Genomic DNA, 15227 nt, shown 5'->3' with positions numbered 1-15227 from the left:
CGGAGAATGCGTATGCAGTTTCGCTGGCACTTTTATTTTTGATGCTGATAAATCGGTTTGTATTCATAGGCGGGACAGACATTGAACACGACGCCCAATAAACTGAAAGAATTCCGGATTGGAATTTTGCATAACGAAGGAGTGTTTTCACGTTATTCATTGGTGTTAGTGCAGCTTTCGGTTTAAAAAAGAGACCACTGAAAGTGACACAGTGAATCAGAAGTTTATGAACAAATGATAATATGTAGGTTACTTTCATCCACGACCCACGAGAGAGGTGCAAATGATATGCTCGTTCCGTTCCTTCCACATGAATACAACGGTTGCAGGAGAATTCGTGGCAGTCGATTTCTCACCCTGCTGCACCTCTTCGGAATATATTCATAATTCTGACTCTCTCCCTGGAGTATGTGTTTGCGAAGTTGCTTCCGAACTTTGTTTGCAGGTGGCGCAGTGGTACATCTTACTGAACCAAATGTAGTCAAAGCCTATAACCAGCTGGAATTAACTTTGATTGTTCGGGAGATGCGTTTCGAGCGACCACCTCCAGGGAGGAGTGTCCGCTGAGGAGCTATAATGAGTTTTCCCCTCGTATCAAAGCCTTGATACGAGAGAGAAATCGTCTGAGAAGGCTCTATCAGCGAAGCCTTTTCCCAGGGGATAAAATTGCGGCAAATAGGATGGCCAACCAAGTTAAGCAGGCCAACATTGATCATCGAAACGAAAGGTGGGAAGAGCTTTTGGAATCCTTTGAACCTGGGAGTGACGAGCTTTGGCGAGTCACTCGCAGGCTCAAGGGGAAGAAGACTGCTCTCTCACCCGTTCACGGATAGCGCGGAGTATGCTACTCCCCCGCCGACAAAGCGTTAGCGTTTGCTGATTCGATGGAACGTCAGTTTCAGCTTAACGTTGACGATGACGACGACATCGATCGCGATATGCTGTTGGAAGACCGGGTTCACCGACTCCTCAGTGAAGATGACGATGACGACATCCGTCCAGCTTCTGTGGAAGAGCTGAAGGGATATATCAGAGCCGTAAAGGCTAAGAAAGCACCGGGGGTCGACTCAATAACTAACAAGTTGTTGAAGAGGCTCCCGGACAACTGCGTTGAATGCTTACTGAACATAATTAATAGTTCATTAGCCCTCAGATACTTCCCCAGTAGATGGAAGCATGCGGTCGTCGTCATGATCCCAAAACAGGGTCAGAACCCGCTGTTCCCACAGAACTACCGCCCGATAAGTCTACTTACTCTCTTCGGCGGCTAAGCTGGCTGAAAGGCTCAACGAAGAAGTTGATGACCGAAATGTTCTGCCTGATGAACAATTCGGCTTCAGGAGAGACCACTTCACTGAGTTACAGACTCTAAGGCTGGTCGAAAACACCATCTTCGAGTTAAACACAAACAAAAAAGTGCACCATTGTCCTATTAGACATCTCGAAGGCCTTCGACCGTGCTTGACACGAAGGTCTTCTGCACAAATCAAAATCGTTCGACCTGCCTCGGGGCCTCGTCCGGTGGATTGGGTCCTTCCTAAAAGACAGGACATTTCAGGTTTGAATAGAAGGATCTCTGTCTGATAACAGAGAGATCCTTGCTAGAGTTCCACAGGGGGCACTCCAGCAAGCACTTTTCGGCCAGAAAAGTGATAATCTCTGGAAGGAAGATTAACTGGCAAGCGTGGGTAAAGTACCTCGGCCTTCTAATAGACCGTAGGGTCACTTGGAACCCGCACATAATGTGCGTCAAATCAAAGATCGAGGGTCGGATAGCACGTCTGTACCCTCTGATCAATAGAAAATAAAAAATCAGTCTTAAAAACAAAATTACTATCTATAATACGATGTTCAAGCCTGTCATCATGTATGCTTCAGGCGTCTGGGGACAAGCGGCGAAATCTAATATCTCCATTCTGGAGATATTGCAAAATAAGCTAATAAGGATGATAGTGAATGCTCCTTGGTTCGTGCGGAATGAAGCCATTCGCAGAGATTTGCAGCTGCCTTCCATTCGGCAGTCCATTCAGTCGAGAAATCAGAGAGTTTTTGATAGTGCAGAAACTAATGAAAACCCATTAGTCAGGGAAGCTATGGATTATACTGTAGACGACTCCTTCCGATATAGAAGGCCCCGACACTCTGTCGAATGAGACCCCTATGTCCTCCGTTGAAACATGAACAACGTTTTCATCAAATTCACCCCAGCCAGGCAGGGGTACAACGTGAAGGGCGGTACTGATGTCTTAGGACATTCATGCCACCATACCATTAACACCCACATCAGTCATGACCCGTCTGTCCTTCTGGCAAACATCAGTTAAAAGGGTAAGGAAGCCAGGCTTCAACCTGTCTAAATTCAAGATGAATTCCTTCTGATTGTTCGGGAAGACTCAGGCGATAATCACGGGGAGATTGCTATCCTCTCCGGCCAGAAAAGTCCAAAGGGTAAGGGACCCAGGCTCCAACCTGAACGAAATGAAGACGCTTGGCCGGTGTGTGATTGTTCGGGTGCGTAAAGGCCGCCGTAAACGCTCCAAAATATGTACCGAATAGGTACATATTCCGGGATCTTGACCTGAACATACACTACGTGAACGCATACATGAGGAAACATGCAGAGAACACGTTCGACAGAATTGGAGCGCACGGCAACCCAGCGCTGAGCGACTTACATAACGCACTAAACAGGGATGACCCCAGATTTCGAGAGAGGGGCAAACACAGGAGCCAACAAAGCAAAACCAAAGACCACCCCCGAGAGTCGCTGTCAGGCGGCTCCGTTGAGTATAAAAATTTCTCAACCAGTACAAATCAATCTCTTTTTCAGACTCACAAAGAACCAACACTCATTCGCAATTGAAAAGACACTCGTCTCCGGATGGTTTTTGAGGACTCCATGCAATAATTCTAACCGTGTGGGGAACATTTCAACTCAGGACACTCAACCCGGGAGGGGGCATGGGGGGATTGTTCGGAATATTCAGACAGCATCCAGCACTGACGAGGAGCTTCCTGCTTGGCATTAGCAGGATTAGTTTTTGTTTTTTAGTCAAGCATCTGCCAACTCGTGACTTATCTGATAAAATGCTCTGATTGAATTTCTAGATGAAACAAATCCATTTCTATGAAGTAAACTTCAGATGTCATAGTTAGATTCATCCCGATACAGTTAATCGTTTGATACGCCACTGCCCGTACGACATCACGCCGGAATTCAATGCGGGGAATAAATAACTAACAAGGTACGCTGCCAAGATATACAACGTGTGTTCCTCAATGAATTTCTGGGGCACAGGGAGCTTTCAAAATATTGTTACATCGTTTGGAAATATGGGAGACCGAAAAGGGAAAACGAATGGATTTCTAAATCTAGTTTGTTTTGAAGAACGCGCTTTCAGCTTGTTTTGGAGTGGAGAACACATACAAATTGGATATTTACGTTCGCAACGATTCCAAAAGTTACTTATCATGTCGGAAATAGAGCAGGATTGCCAACTTTTCAAGTACACTGAGTCACTATAAATAACCGCACTTTCGAGATGAACTTTTGTTTCACAACATATTGTATTGAAGTACTATGATAATTGCTGTTCCAAATCTAATAACAAAGTAACCCTAGATGACAAAGTTCTTCTGTTGTAGGTAGGTAAGTGTTCATTTTTTCTGAATTGCTTTCATAACGTGCTTGCTAGGTTGCTTCAAAAGTTGCTCCCATGCGGTATTTGATAATTTGAAACGTATTGGAAAGGTCAAAAAAGCTCCAGACAGAAATTGTCATTTTCTAAGGTCTATTCTTCTTTGCTTTCGCGCAATCAAAGCGATACTTTTCTGGATCGTCACGTTGATGGAAAGTGGATCTTCTACCGGGCCAAACCATTACAGCAGAGTTCTATTATAATGAGGAACTCAACGGAATGTACCAAAAATTGCGTCATCAGCAGCCGGTTGACCGCTCCTGCTCCACGACCACGCCCGTCTGCACGTTTAACAATTCACCGACCGAAAATCAAACGAATTGAGCGTGGAAGTTCTGCCTCAGCCACCATACTCGCCAGACTTCTTGCCAACCGATTACCGTCTATTCAAGCACTTCGACAACTCTCACCGGTAGAACCTTCGCCAAACAGAACCAGGCAAAAACGGCCTTCGTCTACTTCATCTAATCCCCAGCTCACAATAGGTATGCTGACGTTCCGATAAAAACAAGTGGCTATTATCTGCATGAGGATGATTTTGAGTCGTTACTTTTCCTAGTTTTATAATTTTGTGCGATACTTCCCAACATATGACTGAATATTCCAAGTTTCTCAAAAACTGCCTCTATTATTGGTTTACAATTTGACACCCAACCTCATACCTGTTATATTTTTGTAAAAATGAGTTATACCAAGTTTTTTCACCACTGAACATCGAGGAAGAAATTCCAAAAATCCACGGCTTTCAAACTCGAAAAGAAATTACACTGAAGGTTGGAAATCGTTTACAAATCCTGAAGTTTTCCACATATCGAACCACTGATATGAAATGATTTGAAATCCCTGAAAGGATCTTCAGCTATTATTTTTGATTTTATTGATAAGCAATAATAATTAATATTTCAAGAAAAAAAAAATTCAATTACAATGAAATAAAATACAAGCAACAATTGAAATTTGAATTATTGAAAGAAAAAAAAACAAGATGAGTTACTTTACCCGAAGATTATTGTGGCTAACAATTGAAACATCTTGAAGTAACTTGGCTTGAAACTGTTCAATTTTCAACTGTTGCTTGTATTTCATTTTGTTGTGATTTCATTTCAGGGGTTTTTGCTTAATGAAATTATTATTTTTATCTATTATTTTCTAATTTTAGTGATTCTTTCAGGTATTTCAAATGACTTCATATCATGTTAAACAATGGAAGTTCTAACTAATGTGATATAATTAGTTCATTGAAAAAATTATATTTAAAAGAGAGATCCATCTGAAATAATTACTTCCTTGCCAGTATGGCCCGAATTGAAACGGTCTTCCAACAGAATGGATTTCATTTCTCATTTATTCTAATTACAATACTTTTATGAAACCGCACAGGCACCGCACTGAGAGGGCCTTAAGGATTTTCCTGTAGTACTTCTGTTTTGCCCTCAACAAAAGACCTAGTCGTAGAGAATGAAGTGTATAATGAAGAACTGAACATCAGTTTCGTAGTGATGACGTGGCCAACCAATAAAACTATACATATAACCTCCTCCTCCTCACTTGTATGGACTACCCAAAATCCACAAGAAGGACATTCCGCTTAGACCGATCATTAGCTTCAGAGATTTGGGTACTCAAAACTTGTCTAGATTTTCACTTCCCATAATACAACCATAACAAGGAAAAACATCGTGAAGAATTCAAGGCATTTTGTCGAACTACTAGGGTCAATTGAAGATCAACTAATTAGTTTCGACGTGAAAAGCCTTCACACCAACGTTCCGGTCGAATAAGCACTCCAAATCATACAGAGAAAGCTATCCGAAGACGGGAACCTGAAAGAGAGAACGAATCTAATTATAGAGGTACTAATGGAACTACTATGATGGTGCGTATGAAACTGTTATTTCCAACTGAAGGACGAATTCTTTACACAAGATGAGGGACTGCCAATGGTATCGCCACTTTCACCAGTCATAGGCAACATATATATGGGGTGGTTTAAAACTCTGGCCATTGAAGACGCCCACAAGAAAACCTCGAGTCTGGTTGAGATATGTTGACGACACCTTCATAATATAGAACCATGGGAATACTGAACTAGACGCCTTCCTGAAACACATCAACAGCGTGAGACCTTCCATCACTTTCACAATGGAGAAGGAAATCCACAACGAATTGCCATTCTTAGACGTTAAGACTTTATTAGACCGTGCTTTTGGGCTTTGTAATACGAAGGAAGGTCTCGAGAAGGAACTAGACATCATCAAAAATGATCTACAACGGAATGGCTACTCCAAAGCGATGGTAGAAAAGACTTTGGCTAGAAGACAGCAGGAGCCTCGCAAGGAAGAGAAGCCGTCACAACCAGTGCTTGCACTTCCCTACATCAGAGGATTATCGGAGAGGACAAGAAGAATTGGTTCCAAGTACAACATCAGAACCTGTTTCAGATCCGGTAACACTATCCGTAGCAGCCTCACGAAAACCAGGCCACCAAACGCGGACTGCGATTCCAAGAATTGTATTTAACGGATACCCTGTGAGTGTGGAAAAGCCTCTATTGGTGAAACTAACAGGCCATTGAATGTTCGCATTGCCAAGCACAAGAAACACACACAGCGAGGGGAAACCAGCAAATCAGGAATAGCAGACCATTTTTGGCCCCACCAACACAACATCGAGTGGTTTCAAGCTGAGATCTTGCACAGAGAGGAACATTGGTTTAGGAGAAAATTCAAGGAAGCCGCATACATGTTGTCCAACAACGTATTCAGCCAAGCCAGCGTAGAAATACGCAACATATGGAAACCCATCATCAAGCGAAAAATGGCCAACTCCCTCCAAACGGTCATCTCCCACTGAACCAGTGGAGTGGAAAAAAAATGGAAAGCGAGGATAAGTGAAAGTACTCGAACGACCTAGAAATAGGAGGAATCAGTCCAGTCTTCACCAGAAGACGATTGTGGATGCTAACAATCGAAACGTCGTGAGCTAACTTGGCTCTTAACTTTTTTATTTTTATCCTTATTTCATTTTTTATTCCTTTATTTTTTTCTTTTTGTTCAATTGTTTTATTTTTACTTGTATTTTATTTCACTATTATTTCATTTCAGTTTTTTTTGCTCAATATAATTGTTGTTTACAGCTAACAATTTTTAATTTTTAATTCTTCTTTTTCAGTTGTTCCAAGGATTTCAAATCATTTCATATATTAGGCAATGTAAGTTCGAACTAGTGAAATTCATCATGAAACATTGTCAATCACCTTCAAACAATACAATAATCTGGCGATGCATTGAATTTATTGGAGTCTCTGGAGACACCCTACATTTTGTTTTACAAGAGAGATCTGTAGATCAAGATCTACAGATGATGTGGTGCAGCAGGTTTTTCCGGGTTTTCCTGCAGCTGAAAAAGCAAATGCGCCACTGGAATCAATGAAGTCGCCCCGGAGCGCCAACTGATTTTTATTGTTTGTTTTTATTTTATTTTTATCGTTGTTTTAATAATTTATTATCAATATAAAATATTTACCAAATGAAAAAACACCTACAAATCGCTTCTGGTTAGGATTAGGTTAGGTCCAAAGTGAGTGGATCTATTCGACCCTCCACCGCAACCCGCAAGGGTTTATTGTGGCTCACACCTATTCACACTCGACCAAATAAACCCAGTTTCTTGACGATTACTACTGATAACTTTGTATGGTGGGTGAGTGTTTTTTTTTGGGTCAGATGGTAAGAATACGGCCCTGTCGAATCCTGTCGAAACCTGATTTGGTCCCCAGCGGGGCAGGCACAAAGTATCTGCTCTACTATTTCATCATTTTCCAAACAGAGGCGACACACACTGGCTTCCGACAGTCTCTGCATATGATGATTCAAATGACAGTGACCTGTGAGAAGGCCTGTTAGACATCGTAGTTCATCGCAATAGTCCAATAATTGGTATCAAGCTTCGAAGGGTGAATAAACGCCTTGGAGTGAGCCAATCACGGATAATTCTGCCAGAAGTCAATAAATCTTCTTGCCATCCAGGTGTTTGATGTTGTTTCGGCAAAGCCTGAAGCGACGCCAATGATAGGTTCTGCAGCACTCTCCTTTGCAAAGGAGTCAGCAGCCTCATTGTCTTTCAGACCAGAAACAATATGTTAAGTCTTCCTATCGAAGAGAGTCGTTTTTGGCTATTTGCTACCAATTTAGACGTTGCTCAGCAGGAGGCAAGAGCTTTCAACGCCGCTTGACTGTCCAAGAATATTTTCATTGACTTGTGTATGAGGTTGGATTCTTCCAATTTCTCAACACACAATTCAATAGCGTAAATTTCCGCTTGAAATACAGTCGCAAAGGTTCCTAGTCAGGTATATAACTCTGTGTTGGGTCTCTGACTGAAGACACCTGCACCTTTCGCAGAAGCGAAAGGTGCTTTTGATCCATCTGTGAACCAACAACCATCTGCTCCTTATATTTCCTTCTCCCAGAGGATCCAGTCCTCTCTACTCGGGAACAGTACTTAATAAGGCAGTTCGTACACAATCGCTTCTGGTACACGAAGCCTTCATTAACAAACACCCGACCGATACTAACGTACTCCAAACCAAGATCCATGAATATTGAAAGAAAATTACCATAATTCAAAAATAGTCTTCCGATATAGATCGAAATTGTGAGGCAGTGTAACATCAAATTAACATACAATCTCTACTGTACGCTACAAACATTTCATATCTCAATTGGCATTTAACATCATGATAGTATTCATTTCTCGATAAGTGGAGAAGAAAAATACAAAGGATCGTTCATTTCACTAGGAAGTTTCTTCCAAGATGTGAATCTGCGGAGATCAGGGGCGTAGCGTGAATGATAATGCAATTTTTTATAACTCAATCAATACCTACTAATATGTTCGAATGGCCATTCATTAATTGAATGGAAGTAATTTTTGTTCAAAAGAAAACAGATTTGTTGAACTTTTATGAGTACTTTCACTTTGACGCACAAGTTAATTTAGAAAAAAATGCATTACATATGCATATCAGTTTATTTTATAATACATATGATAAGATTTGGCACCTCTTTCGTAAAATAAATCTAAAGATATTACTTTTCCTACGCCAGAGAAAAAAAAACGGAAATAATGAAGACAAAGTTTCTTCATCTGAAAAAAAAATATTATGTGGCTAATATTCACCTGTTTTCTATGTCCAATTATGCCTGAAGAACTTGAATTGGGACCTTTATCGCTATTCGTAGATCTCATATTTTGATTTCAAAACTCTAAAAGGCGTCTGAAAACCTGTTGTCATATACATTGACATTATTTAACATTTCAAAACTTCTTTGACATCTATTAAAAGAATGGAAATGAAGCAGATTTTGGCCTTCGAAACCTATTTGTATGATTTCTTAGATCTTCCTTTTGAATTCGAGAAGACAACCAGTATTTTTCTGTGAGAAATGCTTTTATATTACGCGGGGAGCCAAAAAGTTTGCTCTTCTTTCTAAACATGTATCAAGATTTTGGGAAAGAAAGTTTTTGGCTTTCTACTACTGCATCTTGATACAATCTTCCAAAGAAGAGAAGGAAGTATTCAATTTGAAAATAAGTAACTCTATACATGACTGTGTAGATCATGCAAAGAAGTAACTTTCAGACAAACTGAAAGAAAGTCCTCCTGAAACAGCTACTTTCATATAAAATAATTCTTTTGAAACAAATAATTCTTTTGAAAAATAATTCTTTTGAAACAAATACTTCTATATGAACACTGAATTATACAAAAGATACTTTTCTCTACTCAGTTTGTATTTCAAACATTCGTTGTGGAATTAAAATCAGATATCATTCACATGAGTTGTACTTTAAATGAATGGTAACAAATTGCACTTACATGGAACACTGTCATCCTCACTGGTATACATCGATGCTTCGCCTTAAGACACTTGCCCTAAGGCTCTTCAGTACCAAATTAGATAACAAGATGGAGTAGTAGAAAGCCAAAAACTTTCTTTCCCAAAAATTTATCACTCCTAAAAATATAACTCTTTCAATGTATGCATCAAGTTCTTCATTACAATATTTATGTCTTTTTTAGCTCTCCAGATAATCTGATTACGGGAAAACTTCAAAAAAATTGTAGTTTTCTGACTAACACATTTTTTATATTGTACTTAATCTGTTACATCTTCCCCGCTGGTAATATTTTTGTGTCGGGGACCACAATCAATTCTTCCATCACCGACAAAGGAATTCGACGGATCCTTCAAACAATGGGTTGCTGATTTTCCGCTGAGATCGCATTCATTAGCATAAATGCTAAATAAATATCGGTTCGATGACGTTCTCAGGGTTTATTACACCGTTTCTTACAAACCAGTTGAAACTTCTGTGTTACGGTTACACAAGTTTTGTCCAACCAAAATATCCGAATGAAATTATTGAATATCGCAGACAATGAATAAATCGACATAAAGAACCTCAAAAATTGAAGAGAAATGTATGAGATCAATCACGCTAGTCGACGTGGACGGCAAGAAGTAATGGATCTCTTGAAATAAGTACAACTTGGATTTAATACAAACGCCTCAATTCCAAGAAAACTTTAGAATGTTAACCTATTCAAATGAGGCAAAGTAAAACGCAGTGTCACTATCCAAGATGAAAAATCGCTCTCATAATTTAATTACTTGAATATAGGAGCTTATCAGCAAAATCTGCACGTCAATTCAATTTGCAATTCATAAGCTAAATATCCAACACACGAAATGACAATACATAGTTTTAATTTGAATAATACGTGTTGCATTTAAACTGTAATTACAGACAGGTAAACGATGTTTTTATAACAGAACTCTGTATGAATATTTCATAGGGACTAGCGCGCATATTGCGTCTTTGATACGATACCTTTCTGAAGACATTCATGATGAACTGGGTACAATTTCGATTTATTTTTAGATAATACATGTTCGAAGGAGCCATAAAAGAACAATTTATTGAAAAGAGATTTCAACAATTTGTGTCCACGACACAAGTTCTTATCAGTCTCATGAAAATTAGTTAGACCATAGATAAACTCTTACTTCGAGTTAAATCTATGAACTTGAAGTTTTATAAACAATATTCATTTATTTCTTTGCTCCTGATGATAATTTCAAAGCACTATAATCATTCTGATCAAATTCCAATTTTGGTGTAGCATTTCTATCGTAGTACAACTACAGTATAACACACATTGTTCTTAGGCTTTCTGTTCTAATGATGGAGTTTTCCGTCTGCAACAGCAAAAAAAATAATCTGTATATTTTATGTATTTACCGTTCACCTTCTGCTAATGTAGATATATTTTTTAATAACCTAAGCTATTTATTATCTGAATTATATGTCAACTCATCTATATTATTGACTGGTGATTTTAACTGGATATGATAGAATCTCCATAAAAATTATTCAGAATCTTCCACTTGAGGCACTGTAAACATTGGTATCTCTAATCATCACCTCTTTCCACAATGGAATTTTTCCTGATTTTCTGAAAACATCCGTTGTCCTTCCATTGTAGCAGCTGCGGTTTTTTGTGATCTTTCTAAGGCGTTTTATTGCGTTGATCATAGGATCTTGCTAAGAAAAATCCACCAATACGGCTGCAGAGAAACGACGCTCAAATGGTTTGAATCTCAGGGTTCCACGAGAGACTCGAAGGGGGCTATGCTGGCGTGACCACAAAATGGGGGTTCATAATTCGTGAGCGTGGTCCACGAAAATTTATCTGGTTTTGACAGTGAAGAAATATAATTTGGCTTCACCTATCAATGTGGGAAGATAATACTCCATATTTAGTACAACGTGTCGGGACTTGCAAACGCTTGTTCAGATGTGCGAAGGGAACGAAACACAGCTTGTGTGTGTGCTAGCAATTTGCATAAACTTGTTTGATTCTTCACCAATATAAATATTGAATTCGAATGCCAAGGATTACCGTTACTAATTTGTTTACGAAATTTCATTCGAAAACCATCAATTTGTGTATGAAACGTAGTCGCAACGCAAATTTTCTTAGTTAGATCTAATCTTCACATTTTTTGTCGGAACAAGCAAAATAAAAAAAAAGATTGGGAACCTCTAGACCAAGGCGCTGAAGACATCAGCCTTCTTGTGGATCTTCTCTAGGTGACCGACATAGTTCTGTTTACTTAGTTCACGTTTTTTATTGCCAGGAAAACATCCAAGACCAAGAATGCCATTTTTCTCCTTTCTGACACCTGACATCCTGAAGAGATGCTGCCAGTTGTCAGTTTACATCAGAAAGTATGTGACTTCAGAGCTTACTATGCTAATAGCAGGGTAAATTCACGGCGTTTGGGAAGCTAGAATCCCCATGCCAACAAACTAACTCATAAGTAAGTATCTCGTTTCTTTAGACAAGTGTCTAGATGATGAAAAAATGTTGAATCCGTGTCCATGACCATACAGGGCTGTTTGGATCTGCCATGAGTTTCAATGGCTGTACTGGGATGGGTCGAGATGCAAGATTCGGACTCTTCTGTCCGTAACAAGAACACTGCTGAATATTACCTGAAATGTCATTTCATTCTTTTGGAAGATATCAAAGTTATAATGAGGGAATTCGTAACACTGCAAGGTGAGTTAATATGTTCTTCAATATTGAGGTTCATCCACAGCAAAAATCAACTTGTTTCAGAATATACTTCCTTGATTCGTGTGAAAAAGAGAATCATCAAAAACTCACCTACTTCTATGGAAAAGAACATTCTTGTTTTTCTCACGTACCTGCAACAAAAAAAAGTTATTTGAAATATCGAAAAATAGGCATAACAGATTATGAAAAATTCTGGAATCGATATAGACCACATTTATCAGATCTTGAGTACGAAGTTGGTAGGTTCACGATAAAATATCTGTCATCGTGAGTTAGACTTGCCCAGGTATTGTATGCTCGTCAACCTGTATTAAAGATACTTTTTTTCCTGCTTGAAGCTCTGGAGCTTCGAGTTTTTATGAGAACTAGGGTTAGGAGTTCAATAAAATATAGAGTTGACACATGGACTTGTTGGGCGAGTTTAATAAAATCTAGAGAAAACATACATAATTCAAAAATTAATTTTCGTTAAATACTTGAGGAAAATCTCTGCACCAGTGCTTATAAGAGGACGAGAGACGGACCAAGAATGAAATTATAGATTTAGCCACTGTTTGACAACTTTGGACCAACTAGTCATATCTTTTACTAATTTGATGAGCAAGTTTGACAACTTTCATGATCTGGTGCAGAATAAAATGGAAGGGTATATTTTAATTTTTGTTTGTATTCTAAACTTTTGTAATGGAATCAAATCAGATATCATATACAGGGTTCCTACACAATGTATCAAGAAATTTTTGGAATTGATTGCTTTCTTCGTTTTTTGTAAGATTAACACTTTTTTGTATCAAGACGGAGAAGTAGAAAGTCATAATTTTTTCCCAAAAAGCGGAATACTTTCGAAAGAACTGAACTGTTTAAACTGTTCAGTGATTCGGTGAATTCCAATTCATTAAAACTGGTGAGAATATATGAAAATATATGAATGGTGAGAATATATGAAAAAGGAGTCTGGATATTGTTTGATTCATAATTTTAAGAATTATACAGCCATGCCATTCCAATTGTATGTGACGAAACAATTCAAGTTCATAACTACGTCAATATTCCTGGAATCTAAACAAAAACGAAAAAAGTTCAAACGCTTCAGGGAGACAACTTCATTCCATGCGGCCACGAAAGGACTCAAAGGGAAGTTGACGGCATTGTTGCTCTTTGGTTTGTCATTATTTCATTGTTTTGGGCGGTTGGGATGGGTATTGTTGGGATATGTATGGCCCCGGGTGAGTTCTCTTGTTCGTTGATGCTGTCTCAGGATATCGTGCCTAAAGACTCCATTACGGTACGCTAATTGGTCGGAAATTCTTCTGCGTTTCCTTTTAGAGGTTTCGATGAACTTTCCTGTTGGGAAGAGAGAAACGTAGTTGACAATTGTGATGGGATAATTAACCCTATGACTATAGTCTCACCTACAGTCAGGTCACATAACAAAATAATCATTTCCGTATTATGATCAATGCAAATCAGACTCAATACTTGACTGAATGCAGTTCTCATAAATTTGAGGGAATATTCAACTTGTAGACGGTCTTGTAGAATGTAGGTAACTTTTATTCCCAGTGATCAACCTCCTTTGATACTCCTTTCGAAACAAAACTATTTCTGTCCTATATGATGAACTGAAATGATTTTTCATTATAAAATATCAATATGATGAGGCTAAGCCTATGGCGAGAAGCGCTTACTAAGCAACCTCTTCTACAGGCAGACAGTAATGCAGTTGAACCCAGGTTTGGGTTTAATAATAAACACTACAAAAAAAAACAGAACACAGAGTCTGTATATATGCAATACGCATATATACAGACAGCAAGATTTAGCCAAAGCCTTGGCTGAGGTGGGTTAAAGGGCTGGACTAAGAATTTCTTGACTCAGCGACACTTAAGGCCTGATGACTTCAATAATTGCGGAACTAGCCAAACATCACACCCATGCTCAATCCCTAAAGAGATGGGATGGTATCGAAGAATGCAATCTATCCAGGATCACCCTGGGCGACCCTGAAAAGCTGGCGGCAAAAAAATATCTGTAGCGATGACCAGGAACCCAACGCATAACCCAACAGTGTCGAAACTATATTGTCTCCCAAAAATCCACAAACCGGGAAAATCAGTATTGGAGCTCCTAGCTACCAAATAGCAAAGTGGCTCACTAAGGAATGACAATGAATGACAAATGACAATGAATGACAAATGGCAATGGTTCCTGTTACTATTCTGTTCCTTTCATTAATTTTCATCAGTCGCGAAATATGTCGAATTATTAGTACTTCCATAGGAACGACTGGCGTCAATGTTTTGGTTGGTTTCCAGATTTTGTTGTGGTCTTCTTCAGTCACAATTTCCAAACGTTTCAACTGCAACTGCGGCAGTCATCTTCAGTGGTGTGATTAAAATCTGTTTAAAATCTGTTTTTCCGTTAATTTGCTCGAAGAAATCTCCAAGAGGAAGATTGATCTTTCTCTTGAGGATGATCACTTGGTGATAGAAACACGTGTTGAGGTGTTAGAAATAACGGTTTGGTGTTGAGATAGACCTCCAGTAATATTCATTACTATAAAAAAGGAGTTACAAAAAAGCTACCACAAAGGCCACTTTCTTCAGAGAATCCCTACTTAGAGTGTCATTAACCACACCCTTACTTTTGTGTTCCTAGTGTGGGATACCTGGGGTATCTAAATTTACTAATGAAACAGATGAAGGTAAATATGTTGTAGCTGTCTTTTTATATTTCAGAAGAGCCTTTGAAACGATTGATAGAAGTATTTTACTACATAAGCTGAGAAGATATGGGATTGAGGGGATGGTTTATGGATGGATAAGTAATTATTTATCAAATAGGAAACAGAGAGTACGTGTGAACGATTATTTCCCATC

General features: G+C 39.0%; 1 protein-coding gene across 3 annotated transcripts in view; it reads right to left on the bottom strand.

Moving 5' to 3' along the window:
• sowah (ankyrin repeat domain family member sosondowah) overlaps positions 1 to 15227 on the bottom strand; it is a 164375-nt gene that overhangs the window by 41373 nt on the left and 107775 nt on the right. Inside the window, exon 6 of one of the 3 annotated variants that reach the window (XM_074176546.1) lies at positions 13624 to 13692. The exons of the other annotated variants lie outside the window; for them this stretch is intronic. Within the exon in view, the coding sequence (XP_074032647.1) occupies positions 13639 to 13692 (54 nt within the window). The 3' untranslated portion in view covers positions 13624 to 13638. Of the gene's footprint in view, positions 1 to 13623; positions 13693 to 15227 lie in introns of those variants that run through there. 3 annotated transcript variants of the gene reach the window in all.

The sequence above is a fragment of the Leptinotarsa decemlineata genome, unplaced genomic scaffold (genome assembly GCF_025532065.1).
Source record: "Leptinotarsa decemlineata unplaced genomic scaffold, Ldec_3_MD MMD2_tig00001719_RagTag_RagTag, whole genome shotgun sequence".
Taxonomy (NCBI): domain Eukaryota; kingdom Metazoa; phylum Arthropoda; class Insecta; order Coleoptera; family Chrysomelidae; genus Leptinotarsa; species Leptinotarsa decemlineata.
This window is presented reverse-complemented; position numbering and strand designations above follow the sequence as displayed.